Source organism: Amphiura filiformis, chromosome 6 (genome assembly GCF_039555335.1).
Source record: "Amphiura filiformis chromosome 6, Afil_fr2py, whole genome shotgun sequence".
Taxonomy (NCBI): domain Eukaryota; kingdom Metazoa; phylum Echinodermata; class Ophiuroidea; order Amphilepidida; family Amphiuridae; genus Amphiura; species Amphiura filiformis.
This window is the reverse complement of record NC_092633.1, coordinates 74,810,172-74,828,021: the sequence shown is the minus strand read 5'-3', so window position 1 is coordinate 74,828,021 and position 17,850 is coordinate 74,810,172. Positions and strand designations below refer to the sequence as shown.

Below are 17,850 nucleotides of genomic sequence, written 5' to 3'. Positions count from 1 at the left end.
AGTGCAGTAGTTGTAGTCCTTGCCCCTATAATATACATATCTTACTTGTCACCAATGCGCTATAATTTTTGAGAAAAATGCAAAAATAGGCACAAAATTGGGCAGGGGTGAAGTACCCCCTTAATTTGCTCCTTTGTATTGCAGCACACAGCAAGCTTTTTATGACAACAAATGTTGTGGGGACTATGCAGTGCATAATTGAATTTTGTTATGAACACATCACAGTTGTGTTTTCATTACCTGCCTATTTTATTTTATTTGTGTTCATTTATCACGCTGGCATCGTACGAGTAGGACGTACTTTTATCCGTCTCCACCAATCCACCAATCCATAATTTTATCAATAATAATCAATAGGACCGGGTAATTCAACACGCTCTACTACCACGCCTGCATAGACCAGCGTATCAACATGGAAAGTAATAAACTGGATGAAATTCTCAAAAGATTGGAAGATATAACCCTTCTTCGAACGGAGATTCATGATTTCAAAATGGAAATAAAACAGCGTATGACTAAAACAGAAGAGAGCATTGAGTATGCTCACAGTGAGATAAGAAACGTAAAAAGCGCAAATCGACGAGACAGCCAAAGCAAGTACAGTAAATGAACTGAGAGCAGACTTCAAAAATGAGGCTATATACAAGAAGTTATACAGCTACAAATATAATCTCATATTCCAGGGAATCCCAGGTGACGACAACAACAGACAGGACACGGAATTTGTGCTCAGAGACTTTTGGAGCACCAAGCTCGGTATACACGACTCTTCATTCATCTACTTGGCTGATGTGCATCGTATGGGCAAAATGATCAGTGGACATGATGGAAAACCACGGGTAATAGTCGCTAAGTTTCTCCAATTAGCTGATAGAGACTTTATCCTAAACCACGGCAGTGAACTGAAACAGTACAGAACAACAAAGCGGCTGCAAAATGGTAAGACTGTATCATTTCAAAGCTACACTATTCAAGAACATTTACCACCGCAACTAATGGATAAGAAAAAGGGCTTTGGCCTGCTTTCAAAGCGTCTTGGCTTTCAAGCTTAGACGTAACTTTAAAGTGGTGGGCGCTGACATATTCCTTTTCGTCAATGGGCAGAAATACATGCCTGGTATAAATTTAATCACTGAACGTGGTCTCACCCCAACGCAGAAAGGGCCAGCAACACACAGGCGATTTGACTCTCCAGAATCTCAGCATGCACCATTGTCATCCACACCATCCAGAAGCACTGTAAGGCAAAACAGTTCAGATGAAACCGCAATGGATGCAGACACAAGTGGGAATAGCCCCAGTATAATGGCATAGAAGTGTTGTGTGAACTAAAAGCTCAGCAAGAATCTGAACTTAATCCTCGGACTTAAATTAACTATAGTCAAATTAGCTAAATTTGATGTGATGTATATATAACTAGTTGGCGTGATCTGTCCTATTCAGGTGATTTTGATTTTGTTTTCTAATGATTTCCACTTTACTGAAAAATATAAATTGGATCATGGTTTTTCGTTAGCACATATCCTCTTTACCCTGTTACTGTCAACACTGAAAGTGTCTGCATAACGGCTTGAGAATGCGAACAAAATATAAGAATATTATTCCTTAGTGTCTGTCGTTATTCGCATACAATGTACACACACATACCCTAAACATATCGTGCAGCATGCTTGTTCATTTTATTATATCCACGCTTGGTCACGTAAATTTCTATTGTACCTATTGTTGAGTGCTATCGAATATATCTTGAGTACACTATCATGATTATGCACATCAAATTACTATGCTAATTATCGATGATTGATCATTCTGTAGGATCTCATCTGCCCGGCCATTTACGTATAAAAATTGGTCATTTTAATCTGAGTCGCTGCTTTGTCTGAGACCAATTCTCAAGTCAATTTACAAATGTATCTACTTATATTACGTGTAACTGTCATCAAGTATTATGCAAATGTCGTTATTATCATGTACATGTATGAGGTTTTTTACAGTCCGATTTTCAAACTATTGTTGGTGATGATTCATTTGATTGATTATCGGAAAAATGTGTCAGAAATGTAACCGTTAGCCTGTTAAATAAAATTCAGCCCTTGTGATCATCAGGAGAGCTATCATCTCGTCGGGCAGTGTTTATTTTCATTTTTATTTATTTATTTATTTATTAAAAAAAACAAAAAACAAAAAACAAAACAGCCTGTATGGCTTTTGATAGTCGGATTATGTTAGGATTTATTTTTGTATAATAAATTGTATCTGTCCAAAAGTTACGTTAATTTTTTTGTGTTGGTGGAGGCGGATAGCGTTTATACTTCTAACAAATATTCATTTTGCAGCGCCAGTGCTATAATTAGCGTATGTAGTTTAAGTTTACGTATCATGTATTAGGCCTTTACCGCATTTATGCCAAACCGTAGTAACACCGTTCGTCAAAATTCTAGTTATGTTGATAGTGATATTTCAGCAAATGATGATATTGAGAATGCATTTAGTAATTTGGACCCCGAAAGTAACAACCACGAAAAAATATTGAAAGCAGCCTTGATGTATTGTTAGAAAAATATGATAAGATGGTCTTTAATCCACTTAAATACCAAATAAGCAGTGATGTGAACGAAATGAATACACCATTCCAATGCAATTATCTGACACCTCGTCAGCTAATGGAAACAAATCTACTTTCAAATGACAATTTCTCGATTATGAATTTGAACATCAGGAGCATGAGCAAAAACTTTGATAAATTTAACGAATGCTTGAAACAAATAAATCATCATTTTACTGTTATTGGACTATCTGAAACGCATTTAAAATCAAAGCCTAATAAATACTACAGTTTACCTGGCTATGATTTTGAATACACCAACAGAATAAACCGTGGTAAAGGTGGAGTGGGATTATACATATCCAATAAGGTAAATTATAAATCAAGAACAGACTTAAACAAAGGTACATTAAATTATGAATCTTGCTTTATAGAAATTGAAAGAGTCAATCAGAAAAATATATTAGTTGGGGTTATTTACAGAGCTCACACGCATATTGACCTTTTATTGACGACATAAATCCAATAATTGACAAGATCATGTCAGAAAAAAGGATACATATATTATGGGAGACTTTAACATTGATTTACTCAAAGACGAGGACCATAGACCAACTCATGACTATCTGAATATGATCTTATACCATGCTTTGTTACCAACTATTACTTAAACCTACAAGAATAACTGAGCACAGTGCAACTCTTATTGATAATATTTTGACTAACAAGTATGATGTTTCTTCTGGCATTTTGGTAACTGATATTAGTGATCATTTTCCAACAGTTATTTCAACAAAAAATAAAATAAAATATAAAAAAGCGGGTGTTATAACTCATTCATACAAACGAAATTTCACAAATAGCAATGTAAATCATTTAAAAGAAAAGCTTGCAGAAGTGAATTGGTCTGAAGTTTTGCATGACCAAAATGTTAATGATGATTACAATAGGTTTGTATCAATACTGAATGATACATTGGATGAGTGTATCCCATTAAGGAGAAATAAAATAAGCAATAAATCAGACCCACTCTCTCCATGGATATCAAGAGGCTTATTAAAATGCATAAATAATAAGAATAAGCTTTATAAAATTTATAAACATTCTCCTACTGACGAAAAACCTACAAAAGTTTAAATCCTATAGAAACAAGCTGCATAATTTAATTAAGTAACTCAAAACGGACATATTACGAACACAAATTTCATCAATCCAGGAACAATATGAAACTCACTTGGAGAAATATTAATGAAATTTTAGGACGTAACAGGCGAATGCAGAAACAGTCTAAATTTAAAACTAATACTGGTAATTATTGCACTGATAGTCAAACAATTTCAAATGACTTTAATGATTTTTTTGTGAATATCGGTCCAAAATTGGCATCAGGAATGGATAATGGAGGCCTGAACTATCATGAATTCTTATCGAATCCACTGCCTTGTAATTTGTTCATGTCCCCTATATCTGAAAACGAAATTTTGAAAATAATTGGTAAATTGGATTCTAACAAAAGCCCTGGTCATGATGGCCTTAGCAACCTATTAATTAAAAGGATAGCCAATGAAGTATGCTTACCTCTTACCAAGATATTTAATTTATCTACTATAACAGGTACTGTTCCAAAGGACTTAAAATTGGCTAAAGTCGTTCCTATTTTCAAAAAGGGCGATAGGGAATCATATTCGAACTATCGGCCTGTTTCAATTTTACCATGTTTGTCTAAAATTTTAGAACGTATCATATTCAACAGATGCCTATCATTTATGGATAAATATAAGATTTTAAATAGCAAGCAATTTGGTTTTAGATCAGGTTATTCAACTGAGATGGCAATTATTGAACTAGTGGACAATATTTACAGAGCAGTTGATAATAAGAAAACAACATTGAGTATTTACTTAGACCTATCAAAAGCTTTTGATACCATAAATCATAACATCCTACTACATAAACTGGAACATTATGGTTTTAGAGGAATCGTATTAGATTGGTTCAAAAGCTATTTAAGTGACAGAGCTCAATATGTGTATTATAATTGTTGTAAATCAAGTATTAAGAGCATATCTTGCGGAGTACCTCAAGGCTCAATATTAGGGCCACTCCTTTTCTTACTATATGTTAATGATATCATCAACACTTCTTCTATCTTAAATTTTGTCTTGTTTATGGACGATACAACAATTCTATTCGCAGATGAGGACATGGATAGCAAAATTCAAATTGTAAACAATGAATTAATGAAAGTTACAAATTGGTTTAAAGCCAACAAGCTCTCCGTAAACGCAGTTAAAACAAATTACATGATCATGGGCACTCCACAGAAGACCTTTAAATTCAAAACCAATATTAACGTGATTCTAAACGGAATTTGTTTGTCTAGAGTAAACAAGACTAAATTTCTAGGAATAATTATTGACGAAAACCTATCTTTTAAACACCATGTTGAAGCTATTTCGAATACCATTTCCTGTACCATCGGTGTTCTAAATAAGCTTAAATATTTTGTGTCCAAAAGTAATCTTTTATGTATTTATAACTCTTTAATACAACCTTATATTTCTTACGGTATTTTGGCTTGGGGTAACTCTCATAATATTTATCTAGACAAAGTATTTAAACTTCAAAAAAGAGCAGTAAGAAATATAACATTGTCTCACTACAGATCTCACTCCAGTCCTCTTTTTAAAGATCTCAAGCTCTTTAAAATACAGGACATGTACAAGTTTTATCTATGTGTATTTATGTGTAAGTATTCCATGGGAATGCTTCCATCTATATTCAGCAGCTATTTCAATCTAATGCAAAACATTCATAATTACAGCACTAGATATACCAATAATTACCAACTGGTTAGAAATAAAACCACTTTTTCATCCAAAGGTGTCAGAACCACTGGCCCTATTCATTGGAATAAACTTTCTTCTGATGCCAAAACTCTTAAATCTCTAAATATGTTCAAATCACACTTTAGAAATGCTATTATCATGTCTTACTAGATTTAATAGTCAGGGAAAATACTTAGTATTTTTCGTGGGTCCATGCTTTTTATTTTCATTTTAAAAATATTGCATTTTCAGTTGATTGGTTGATTATAATCTGTAATATCACTCTTTATTAGGCATAAGGTATTATCTTTTTTTTCTCATGTTTGCTGCAAAATTAATTTACAATGTAATGTAAGGTAATGTAACGTAACGTAACGTAGCGTAAGTAAGGGGGTCGTTCACTGCTGGCCTTTTGGCCTTTCGAACGGCTCCTCCATGTCATGATAACAGAATAACTTGTACTATTTTTGTCTAATTCTTCATTAACATAATATAATTTAACCAATGTACTGACTTATATGTATAATGTTTATGTTTGTAATATGACATGGAAATAAATTTGATTGATTTGATTTGATTTGATTTATTTATTATATAGTCTAGAAGGAAATTAGAATTAGAATGATATTACATTTTGTGTCACTTATCATGCTCACAAACCCATTGTTAAAGAACAGTGGCATATGCTGGTTTTTGAAAATGGGGAGGCCACAGGTCTCGTTTCCCCTTGACTGCTTAAAAAATTTGGCTTGCTTTGCTCTCTGTAATCATAAGACCAGAATAAAATTGTTAATTGTTGACCCCACATTTTTTGTTGCCAGGATAATTCAAGAATCTAAAAAAAAGGAAGGGGGGGGGTACATTTTTTGTCTTCAAAAGTTGTGATTCTTCATTATTTACTACTTACCCCTTCTAATGATGGTCCTGTAGCCCATACCAGTCTAGGTGCATTTTCACCGACTGACTGACCCAAAAGTGGTGGACATGTAAATTTGTCTCAACTAGGTGCATTTTCACCGACTGGGTGCGCTTTCCCATGACTGAATGACAGAAGAGGGGGCATGCCTCCCCCTTTGTGTACATTATTCTTAAGAACCAACTGTCCAATTGAAAATTTTGGAAATTCTTTTAAAAACTTTAATTTAAAATACAGATCTATTTTCCATTCATAGGCAAGCTTCATCCCTTTCATCTCATATCTGGGCAGACAACAAGATTGTTTGGTTAAAATGACAAGGTTTCATCACCACGAAGTGTCAAATTTTAAGTGATAATTAATAGGAAAGCATGCATTGTATTGGTGTAGGTCTCTGGATAGGCTTTACTTCCATGTTTTTATGAAAGAACGTTTGAAAGTGACTTGTTTGTTTGAAGGCAGAGAATCGTTGGTTGTAGCAGGTAGTGTATTAACGGAGGTGTTATTTTTGTCAACTTCTCACTATTGTACTCTGGCTGCACTATGCATCTAATTAAGCATAGAGCTATTATCTATTCACTGCAATTTGGTAAATGACCTATTTGTCTCACTATCATGTACCATATTGATGAGCTTGGAATACACTTACAATGTTTAATTTACCATACCATCTATTTTATGTTCAGTGTAATATGTGTATCATCTTGCCTGTAGCTCTCATGTTTTCATTAGCGTAAATGTTCCTGTTTGAAACAGAGTAATTGCCATTCAGGGCTGACCATTATGTGAAATTGATCATGTCATTATAGTATGGTAATCAAGGTCATGTTAGCAGTAAATGGGCTGTAGCATTCTATCTAGTCGCTAGTTGCTGTCGGCTATTTTTATTTTACTTCGGCATTTGATGATTGTTGTGACAAATGTGAGCAAGTCCAGTCATGGTCAACAATTTCATCCATGCCTAAATTTGAAACATTGCTGTATATCAACTGTGATATGACAAAACCCAAACCCAGCTGATACTGGGAATGTTAGTACCTGAGCTGATGCTTAGTTCACCATCCATCGGCAAATATGCAATGATAATAGAAAATCATGGATTATTGAGCTCTAGATAATAATATTAGCATATTAGGTGAAGATGATAATGGGTTATTGTTTGTAGCAGCTCTTGCCGCATGCATTCTTCGCTACATCATATCACACCTGATAAAAAGCAAGCAAGCCTGTGTGTATGGGGGAAGTGGGAGTGAGTTAGTGAGTGCTGTACAGATCATCACATGTGTATACCCGTGTACGAGGTAACACATCACTGTCATCTTGGTAGAGTGGTAGAGCCTGCGACAGAAACGGAATAAGCGGTAATGGCATTACCGCATACATTGGTTAGCTAGTGTGTTGTACACGATGCAATTGTTTGATGGGGGATACTAGCTAGTAGCTGTTTAGACATAATCGGTGCTGAGTAGCTAGCTAGAGTTGGGTGTGTGATTAAGACTACATGACTCAATTGTGTTGAAACTTAAGTGGAGCTAGCTCGGCAATAGGTCGCTCTAACCATAACGCACCCTTGCACAGATCTGCTGATACTGATGGAAAGGTAGTTGTGTGAGAGATTTATTTTGTATACATTTTCATCAGCACCGAGTGGCTGAATAGCTGCAGAATTCTGAGAGCATCAAGTGTGTGGTTTATGATTAACATTGACTCACTCAGTCACTCACTCACACGTTGGGGTTTCACCATTTCACACTACATAATGGATCCATAGCTGTAAGAGGGGTATTATTCTGTTGCAAGGTTTCATCATGATTATTAAGAGAGATGGTGATTCCCCCGGTCTCAGTGTATCATCATCTCTTTGATTAATGAGTACCGACTGGAGGTGCTGCTGCTGCTAGTGTTTGTATGTACAATTATGGATTTCATTTCGGACAGTGCTATTGTATAGCTATCTATTATTGAAATCACCAGCGGGCTTCATTAATTGACCCAACGATTACATAGATTGAGCTTGAAACTATCTCTCCTATAGCCGCTGTGTGATTTTTGTTTAATTAATACCGACTCAGTGCATAAGCTAGGTACAGTATGTAGTGGATTTACACCAACTGTTGGGGAGTACATACAAGCTAATGCACTCTCTCTATATACTATATGACTATCAAGCGATTATACGGATGGTTTCAATCAAACTGGTGTATAATAATAGCAGTTGTACATGGATGGTTTCTTATTCACACAAATTTTCCATTTGATACCACGATGCAGCATACGATACGACAAGTATGCTAATGTCGGTGCATGGAATGGATAGATCTAACTAGCTGGTAGAGTAAACATGTGGTGAGGTAGTTATGAGGAACATCTTTCATTGCATTGTACAGATAACACAAATGCATCATTGATGTGTAATTTACACGACGAAACTTGGAATAGGTTACACAGTCGTATCTGTTGTATCCTGGAAAACTAAACATGGAATTGTTCGGTGTATGATGTCAACAAACGATAGCATTCTCTCCGATTGATGCGTTAGCTTGCAGTGTAAACGGTTGAAAATGTTATGTAACAATATACTTCTCGCTACTATTAATAGGACAAAGTGAGGTGTCTCTTTTACACATCACAGTGGATATTTTATGGATTTTCTACATTATATACATTTTTGTTGACTCAAATTTATATTCTTATTTACTTACAAATTTGGTTGCTATGGCAAAACCAAAAAATAATTTGACTAAAATGAGGTTACCAGCAGTAATATACTGCCATTTAAGGATAACTGAACTCTCAGTGACTAGGATTTGAATGAATTATTTGCCAATTTGTGTGTTGTTATATTGACACACGTCATCTGCATGATTTGGATCATACCTGCTGACTGACACAAAAACTGACAGGATTTTGAAAGTTATGAAATCAAGTTAACTGGAAAGAAATCAATCTAAATAATGAAGTGAAGAGGAACAAATTGATTTGTAATATTTGGTGATAAATAGTTTTGACTACTCTACAATAATATTAGCTGAAGAATTCAACCAGATATTTAGGACTAGCTCAATCTACTTGCAACAATTCAATCTGGAAATTATATGTGTGTGGATTGGAAACAGTAGGAAAGCGCAATGTGGGGCGCCACCATTGACGCGAGACAACAGAACTATAACCAACGTGGCGGGTACAGTCGGGAGAATACGTACAATCGGAATTACAGCAGCCCTGAGAATCACCCGTCTAATTCTTCATGGTTTCCATGTGATTGTGTGGTTAGCTTGTTTGGATGCAGAAAAAAGCCTTATCCTGTACGTATACTGAGGTTAATCTTATTGTCGGGGACGAGGTCTCGAAAGTTTACTTTTACTTTCCCCAGGTTTAGTTTGATAAGCCTAAAATACAACAAAGGTCTAATCCTGGGGGTAGGGGCAAGATTGATTTTAAAATGTTGAAGTTGTCATTGGTTTATCACATAAAATGAAAGGTTTACAAATAATTCCAAACATCTATCTGTTATATCAAGCAACTTTGTAACATCTGTTTGGTGTTTTCTTCTTTCTGGCAATTTTGGTCCCCAAAATTGTTTATTTTCATGTAAAATGTACATAATGACATATTGGAAATACATTGTGTGCCCTTTTTTCTGAGATTGACTTGAGAATCGTAATTCTGGAGTATGCTGATCGTCAAGAATTGTATGACGTGTGAATCTGCCTGCTATTAACTATTTATCATGCCCATAATGTGCCATCAAGTATGCAGGCTTGTGTTTCTATGCAATTTTAATTGGCATATATATTCTTGTGGGTTTATTTTATGGTTATTTTATAGTACATAAACTTGCAGGCATCAATTATTGATATCTTACCTTCAGGTTCTGCGTGCAGCAGGGTCAATGTTATTTGCATACAGGATCTTGTCTTGGTCAAATTTACTGACGTTTATTTGTTCAAAAAATGTGGTTTTGGAAAAAGGCAAATTGGGATTTGAGGCACTTCAAGCAAGTATCACGCATAATTTTGAAATTTGATAGAATATGGCTCGAGTTTGGATTCAAGGGTTACAGAAAATTTAACTTTTGTGGATATTTGGGATGATTCAGACAGCCACCTACATTACCATCTGTCAGGGAAGTTCCTTTTTTTGATTTATAAGAATTCAGGGCCTGGTGACACCACCATAAGATGAAAAGTGGTTCTATAGACATGCTCCAGCATAAAAACAAGAATCATAGAACATCTAGTCCATGAAAAAATTGTTTATATTAGTGGATTTTTAGCTTACCTCTGGTGATATTAATACCAATTTGAAGAGCAATCATCATCCCATAAAAATGAGTGACATCATGTATCTGACGAAAGCTCACATTTTTCTTATAACCCCAGTAAAGTTTCGCCCAGAGATATGTTTCCTTTGAGTGGTGTGAACAAAAAAGTTGGTAAACTTTTGACATGAAATAAAAAAAAGCACTAAGGATTTCAAAATTTTAATTTAAAAAAATCTAACAAGTTTGCTGGTAAAATGATTATATCCCTTCAAAATAAGATCACAGGTTGCAGTGGCCCCAGGTCTCATATAACCTACAATTTGTACTATTTCTTTATCCATATTGTTTTTAAATTATTATCACGGTTATCAATCATAACTCGATGACGTCCAGTTGTCTAGCTACTGACCATCAATTAGATTATGCATTATAAGGATTTGCATAGATAGCCTAGTAGCCCACTTACATTATATAAATGGCAAATGGCTGATTTCTTTATTTTAAAGCATTCAGAGCTGTGCCATTTTTTATTGTTATTTTAATTTTAACTTCAGACTTCATTTTTGGAGCCTGACATTCACAGTTACAGGTTTTTGTGAGCCGAAGTGTCATTTCTTTCGCAAATGAGAAATACATCACATACTTTCAGCAAGTATTAAGCTTTTATATGCACCGGTGGAAAACATGCATTTCTTGTTTTTCCTGAAAGTAAGGTGGTCAAAATTTGATAAATTTGGAGAAATTCAGTCTGCCAAATCAGAACTCCTCATAAATTTCATGAAATTTCATTCCTCACAGAATGAAGTTATTTTTACAGTACCTATTTTATAGTGCTTGCATGTGAACCCTACATTTCCTCATGCTCACTTTGTAGCTGATGATAGAGGTTAGATGATCCTCAATTAGATTATGCATTAAATACTGCTTCAAAAGACCTCTTAATGATTTCAAGCAAGTGGTAGAAATCTGTCACTGCAAACATCTACATACTAACCCCATGTAATAATGAGGCCAGAAACAAGAGAACAAGCGTGTCAATAATACAAAAATATTAGAAATCAATACTGGCCACGCAGGTGTTTTGATGAAAAAACACATTTTGTAAGTATGAATAGAAAACGGCACTAAGACCGTAGATATTTTCCTGTTATTTTGTGAAAACAAACAGGGGGTAACGATTTTGTCCTTTTATTTATCGAACATGAATTCTATTATCTTCCGACTTGTTTGTAAACTTTGCTGTAGGAATTATTTTGATAAGCTTACTGAAAAATAGGCCAGTTTTTTCTTGGTTTTTAAAAGTGCAGACATGCCGCGATAGTCGCGAGTCTGTTACCATGTCGCGCAAGTTATATTAGGACTACACGGGTAATACGGAAAATATTACCTAACCAGTAACTGTATATTAATGAGGAGTATGAAGATGATACAGATTTTTAGCCAATGAGATTTAAGAATTCTTATCAACTAAAGGATAAAGTATGAGATCCAGGGCGGGAGCTGTTGCACACTTGGCTTTCATGATGTGGCCTACACATTTGATTTGAGGATTTGAAAGAAAAAAAAAACAAGAAAAGAACTTAAGAAGTAAAAGAACAACAAAAGCACCACAATTGCCATTGATAAAAAACAAATTAGGATACTGATCTACATAGCTAACGTTGGCATGGAATCGATAACAATATTCTGTCTATTCTGGTACAATTATAGATTTCAAACTGTACTTGTAGATGAATAGAATCAATAATAGCAAAAAGCATCATAATTTTGCCTCATCGATATTCGACATCAATTAACCTGAAACTAATTAAAGGTGCAGTAATTGATTAGTTGTAACTATTCAAATCTGTTGTACTGTGAATTGTTGTGTGTAGTATGGGCAGTATTGAGTTTATAAAATATGCCATATTCTCCTTCAACCAATATTTTTAATTGAGATGTAACAGCTTGTAAATGACATTTCAAATAAATGTAACAAATTTTAAGTAAATATTTATTTAATTGAATAAATTTAATGTTGTTGAATAAATTTAAGTATTTGATAATAAATAGATCAGTAAATAGATGAAAAACAAGACCAAAATATTAGCCTAAAGTAGCAGAGTGCAAATGCACCAAAGAGTCCAAACATTGCTTTTGTGATTAAAAATTGCATGTGACTCAGTTTTACACATATTGATGATGTACCTTCTGTGCATTTTGAGACAAAAGGTACAATTGAGTTTGGGCCCATGACAATTATGCGGGCCCTTCATACCCAAGGCCCTGAATACCCTTGAAGATTTTGGCTTATTTCAAGCACTGTTGCTTTTTGAAAAAGATTATGAAATTCTCTAAAATTATAGTAAATCGAGTTTAAGTTACCTCATTTTGAATAATCAGTGCAGTTCATACTTGTTTCCCTTTAGGTTGCAGCACTACACATTTTGCCTACATTAATCAGCCTTATTTCTTCCAAGTTTGACAGGCTTTTTTTAATCAATTTTATGTGCAATGATTTTACAACTTACATGTAGAAACTACCATATCTGTGTTGTACTAGTTACAAGTGTGAAATTTGAAACCAAAATTAAGTGTTGTTCATCATTTTACTGTTCTGTGAGCTTACATGCAGAGAGTACTATTCCCCATATTAATTGCAGATATTCACATAATACTCTAACTACATGTTTGAATCACATGAATATGATCTTTTAATGTACAATGTAAATCTGAAGTGTTTCTAAATTTAAAACAATGGCATATGTCAGCATATTAGTGGTTGCTATTCAGTTACAGGGTGTATGTGACTGGTATAGCCATATAATATGTAATTATGTATCACAATCACAAGACAGTGTATTGGAACAAACTTGTTTCATCTTGTCTATAACATGCAAAGTGTTTGAATTGCCATTCTTAAAAGTGACTTTGTTAATTCAAAGATCAAAATAAAGACGAGGCCTGTCACAGATGCAATACAAACTTAATAGCCATTCAGAATCTGATTTTAGATCCTAGCTTGACCAGAATGCATTTCTAGACTTTCTGTTTACCAGACAAATGAAACTACAGCACCTCCATTCCCCCTTAACATACCTAATTTATATAGTTTATTTAAAAAAAAATCATAATATTTCTTCATATTTATTTTTTAAAACACCACACATGCAGGGTTCAAATTATGCAAATAATTATTACTTGACAATCTGGTTACTTTTGTGAAGATAATAGATAAAATGTACAATGATACATTGACACAGACAATAACCATTGTGTAAAAGGAGCTTGTCATACTTGTCAGATAATAAACTTGTGGAAAGCCTTAATTGTATTATAAATACTTGTTGTCAAATCCTATCTACCAATTTGTCAGTTAGGTCTTCCCTAAAATATGCCTCGGGATATTCGTCAACAGGCTGACATTACCCAATGGAGGAAAGGTGTTATAATGTGAAATAATGCCAACCTCTAAAATATAGAATTTTATTGTGTCAAGTTTTTGCAGAAAGTGTTAAGATTTACTGCAGTGTGCAATTATTTATGTTCACATAATTTCAGAGTCCACGCTAGTAAATATCAGTCCCATAGAAATGTAAAATAGCTTATATTAAATGTCCCTACCTTACAAAATGACTCAGTTTTTCAAAGTAATGTTTTCGAAGACGAAGAAGCAAAGAAGTAAACACACAAAAAATTTTTTTTGTTTTTTTAATGCTTAAAGCAAATGGCTAGAACACTTTATTTTAACTTAGGTGTCACAGTATTTAGAATGTAAAAACACTGTGAATTGAGATGCCTTGAGGGACATATTTAGTGATGTGGAATCTCAGTTGAAGTGAAATCTTGATTTGTGATAGAAACTTCAAATGTCATTGACCACTTGGTTATTCAACCTAACCTCTGCTATCAAATGTTTGATCTCATGCAAATCTCATCAAAAATATGTTTGATATCATAATATTTCCACATACGTATTTTGCCAAATTTTCAGGTCATATAATTCAGATCAGTTAGGGTATATGTGACACGATCTGGTCCATGGGGCCAAAGGCGGCAAATTTGAAACAGAGATAAAGGTCAAAGTATGGAGTAAAAAAACAATAAAATACATAAGAAAATAGACATCAACAAACTTCATAACTTTAGAACAATGTACGCTAGACCTTTGGCGTTTTCAGTAAATGATAGCCTATTGTATGTAGAATGTAATAATTACAGTAACCCAATTTTCAAAAATGCCTCCTTTGGCCCCCATGGACCAGATCGTGTCACATATGTGTAGGGGAGCATAAGTTTGTGTGTTAGCTTTTGTATTGTAATCAGAGATACGCAGAACACAGTAAAATGGCACACAGGTACTGTGATTGGCTGTGCATGCTGAATCAAGGACAGATTGTAAACAATGTCTGGGGATTGTCTATTGTCCGCAGTTGGGGTATAAAGTATGTCTGCGCTCGCAAAGTAAAATTGTTAACAGTCCACAGTAGGGCAATTGAATAAATAAATAGAAAATAAATATACACACAGGTTTTATAACATTCCTCTTCCATCCACCAAGTGAATCTCTAGGTACAAGGCACAATGTAATACAGCTATAAGACAAAAAGTTGAACCGGGTGTGATGCGACAAGGATATAGGAACAAGTCACAGATTAAAAAAAGAAAAAGAAAGAAAGACTTCAATGTGTAATTCTGTCCACATTTGCTGGTGGTTTAACATAGTGTGTATATCAGGTTTCATGCATGTGTGCAACATTGACCAGTTATTAAGATTTTTTTGAATTTGATGGTTTGCATATGCTGATTGATTTGTATTGAGTCACAGTTTCATTCACTAATTTTCACATTCTATTGTTTTTTATTTCATGTCTGGTCCTGATGACTATATTACTGTGTCTTTTCAACTCAGGTAAGTGTATTTTAATATTAATTGGTTGAATCTGTTGATCACTTTTTGGTGGTGTATGTTTTGAGATCTGTTGTAAACTTCAGAATTGGATATGTACAGTGCCCTATACACCTATCACTAGAGCAGCCTCAAACATCAAACAAGTTGGAAAATACTTGAATATTTATACACATACACATGTGATCTATTTTACTGTGGCCATGTTTACTGACTTACAAATAAGTCCCAAATTTAACCATGCAAGAGATACATGCACTTGATTTGTAATTCTTTTAAATGCTATGTTCTTGCTCGTGTTGCATCTCAACCTGGCCTTGTTATATTGATCCGAGGAGCAAATTGAATTTGCAAGTGAATCTAGCCATTTGATAGATGGCCAGGGGTGGAATATATCAACTCAACCTGAAACTAATTTTACACTTGCTGTGTTTTATTTTAATGCAATATAGTAGCTAAATTAAGACCCTTTCTCCTTAGTGCTTAGAAAGAATTTCACACTTAGCAGATTTTTATAGTAATATAATAGTTGCTATTAGTATATTCAGATTTTTTTCCTGAGTACAAATACCTTTTACTCCATACTAGCTCTATGTTAGGGCTCATATTGAAATTCCCTTACACAGGAAGGTGTGCGCCATCCTGCAGCTTTCCTATGCTAGCCTTCTTTTGTTAAAATCCTGTGTGATTATAACACTGCAATTAGCCACTTAAATTAGGAGTGCGCTTTCCTGGGTTGTGCGATGAGCCATAGTCAGTTTGTTTTCTTCCCATTCGTCATGGACCACTTCAAAAGGCAGGGTGTATCACTGATGCATATAATCCATCTTTATAATCCGTTTTATGACCGAGCTTTCCTGAGGCGTGGGTTTAGCGAGGGGAATCCTGCCTTCTTTCTGTGTGAAAGCGTTGTAGGGTATTTCAATATGAGCCCTTACAATAGTTTTGTAACGTTCTTCTTGTAATACATTGTCGTATGCATGTCTTCCTTGTGATATTCAAAAGGAACCCACATATCATGAATTTATTTGTTTCACCGTTTTCTAATATAAATTCATAAGACCCAACTGTTGGTGAATTGATGCCATGTTAAAAAATGCCTGCCTACGATTCATGAATTTGTTTCATCATTTTCTTTTCTTATAAATTCATAAGACCAAATGTTAGCGAATTTACATCATTTTGAAACAATGCCAGAAATTCACCGTAGGTCGGGCATGAAAAAAGCAAAAGAGACTTTGTTAGAAAAGATTGAGATGTATTCCGGGGCGTGCATAAAGAAAATAGTGATGGGAATAGAAGCTAGTGTAAAACAGGGCAAAGAAAATTAGGTTAGCAGTGTGAATGCATAGGCAAGGTGTGGGTTGGTACCGAGAATGTTTGCAGTTATATGTGGATGGATGGAGCCCCAGGGAAAAGAGAAATTAACACAACTTTGTATTGGAAAGAAATATGGGATAAGATAATAATGTCAAATTGAATGGTGCTGTTTTATCATTTCACAAATCAGAATATTTTTGATGTGATTTGACTGAGTGGTAAATATAGGTGTTCTGTGTAGTACATATGAAATGATTTGTTTGTTGATTTAGGAATTAAATGCAAGTTCTGAAAAGTATGAATATTATTATAAAGCACAAAACAACTGCATTGACATCAACTTTAAGAATAGTATGGAAAGCAGTAACATCGTTCGGTCCTCTGGAGGCACGAAATAACGGAAGTGAATTGATGAGTAGGATTATCCCGTAGTGTAATCGTGAGATAGCTGTGTTAATGTTATGTAGCTGATTTAGGCACAGGATGTTCTATATAGCTAGGGGGTACATACATGGTTACAAAACTAACGATAACATTAGTGTTACGATTAACAAGTTCATCCCGTTGACACACTTTGAGAGATGAGGGTGTTAACATGGGCTATGGGTTATATGCATTGAGTAAGAGATAGTATCAGGCATGACAGCTGACGAATTCTTAGTAGCACCTGCTTGGGATGTCGTCAAATGGTACAAATATATTCTTTTTATGTATAATAGATCTATGTTAATTTAAAAACAATAGAATTGGCAAAGCGCAAAAAGTTACATGTGTGGATATTACAACTTTTACCATGTTTACAGTGATGCTGTGTATGCTATCTACTGAAGATGGCATGCGAATGCTATCTACCAACTATCTATGGTAGATAGCATATTAATGCTATGTATGCTATCTACTGATGATAGCATGTTAATGCTATCTGCTGTAATTATCATATGACTGACATGTATGTTATCTACTGAAGATAGCATGTGATAGTTATCTGCTGTAGATAGAATATAAATGCTATGTATGCTATCTGCTGAATATAATGCATGAATGCTATCTGCTGTAAATAAATGACATGTATGCTATCTACTGAAGATA

General features: G+C 34.5%; 1 protein-coding gene across 8 annotated transcripts in view; it reads left to right on the top strand.

Moving 5' to 3' along the window:
- LOC140156026 (disks large homolog 1-like) overlaps window positions 1–17,850 on the top strand; it is a 194,889-nt gene that overhangs the window by 98,778 nt on the left and 78,261 nt on the right. Inside the window, exon 1 of one of the 8 annotated variants that reach the window (XM_072179126.1) lies at window positions 9,280–9,594. The exons of the other annotated variants lie outside the window; for them this stretch is intronic. Coding sequence (XP_072035227.1) covers window positions 9,418–9,594 — 177 coding nt within the window. The 5' untranslated portion in view covers window positions 9,280–9,417. Of the gene's footprint in view, window positions 1–9,279; window positions 9,595–17,850 lie in introns of those variants that run through there. 8 annotated transcript variants of the gene reach the window in all.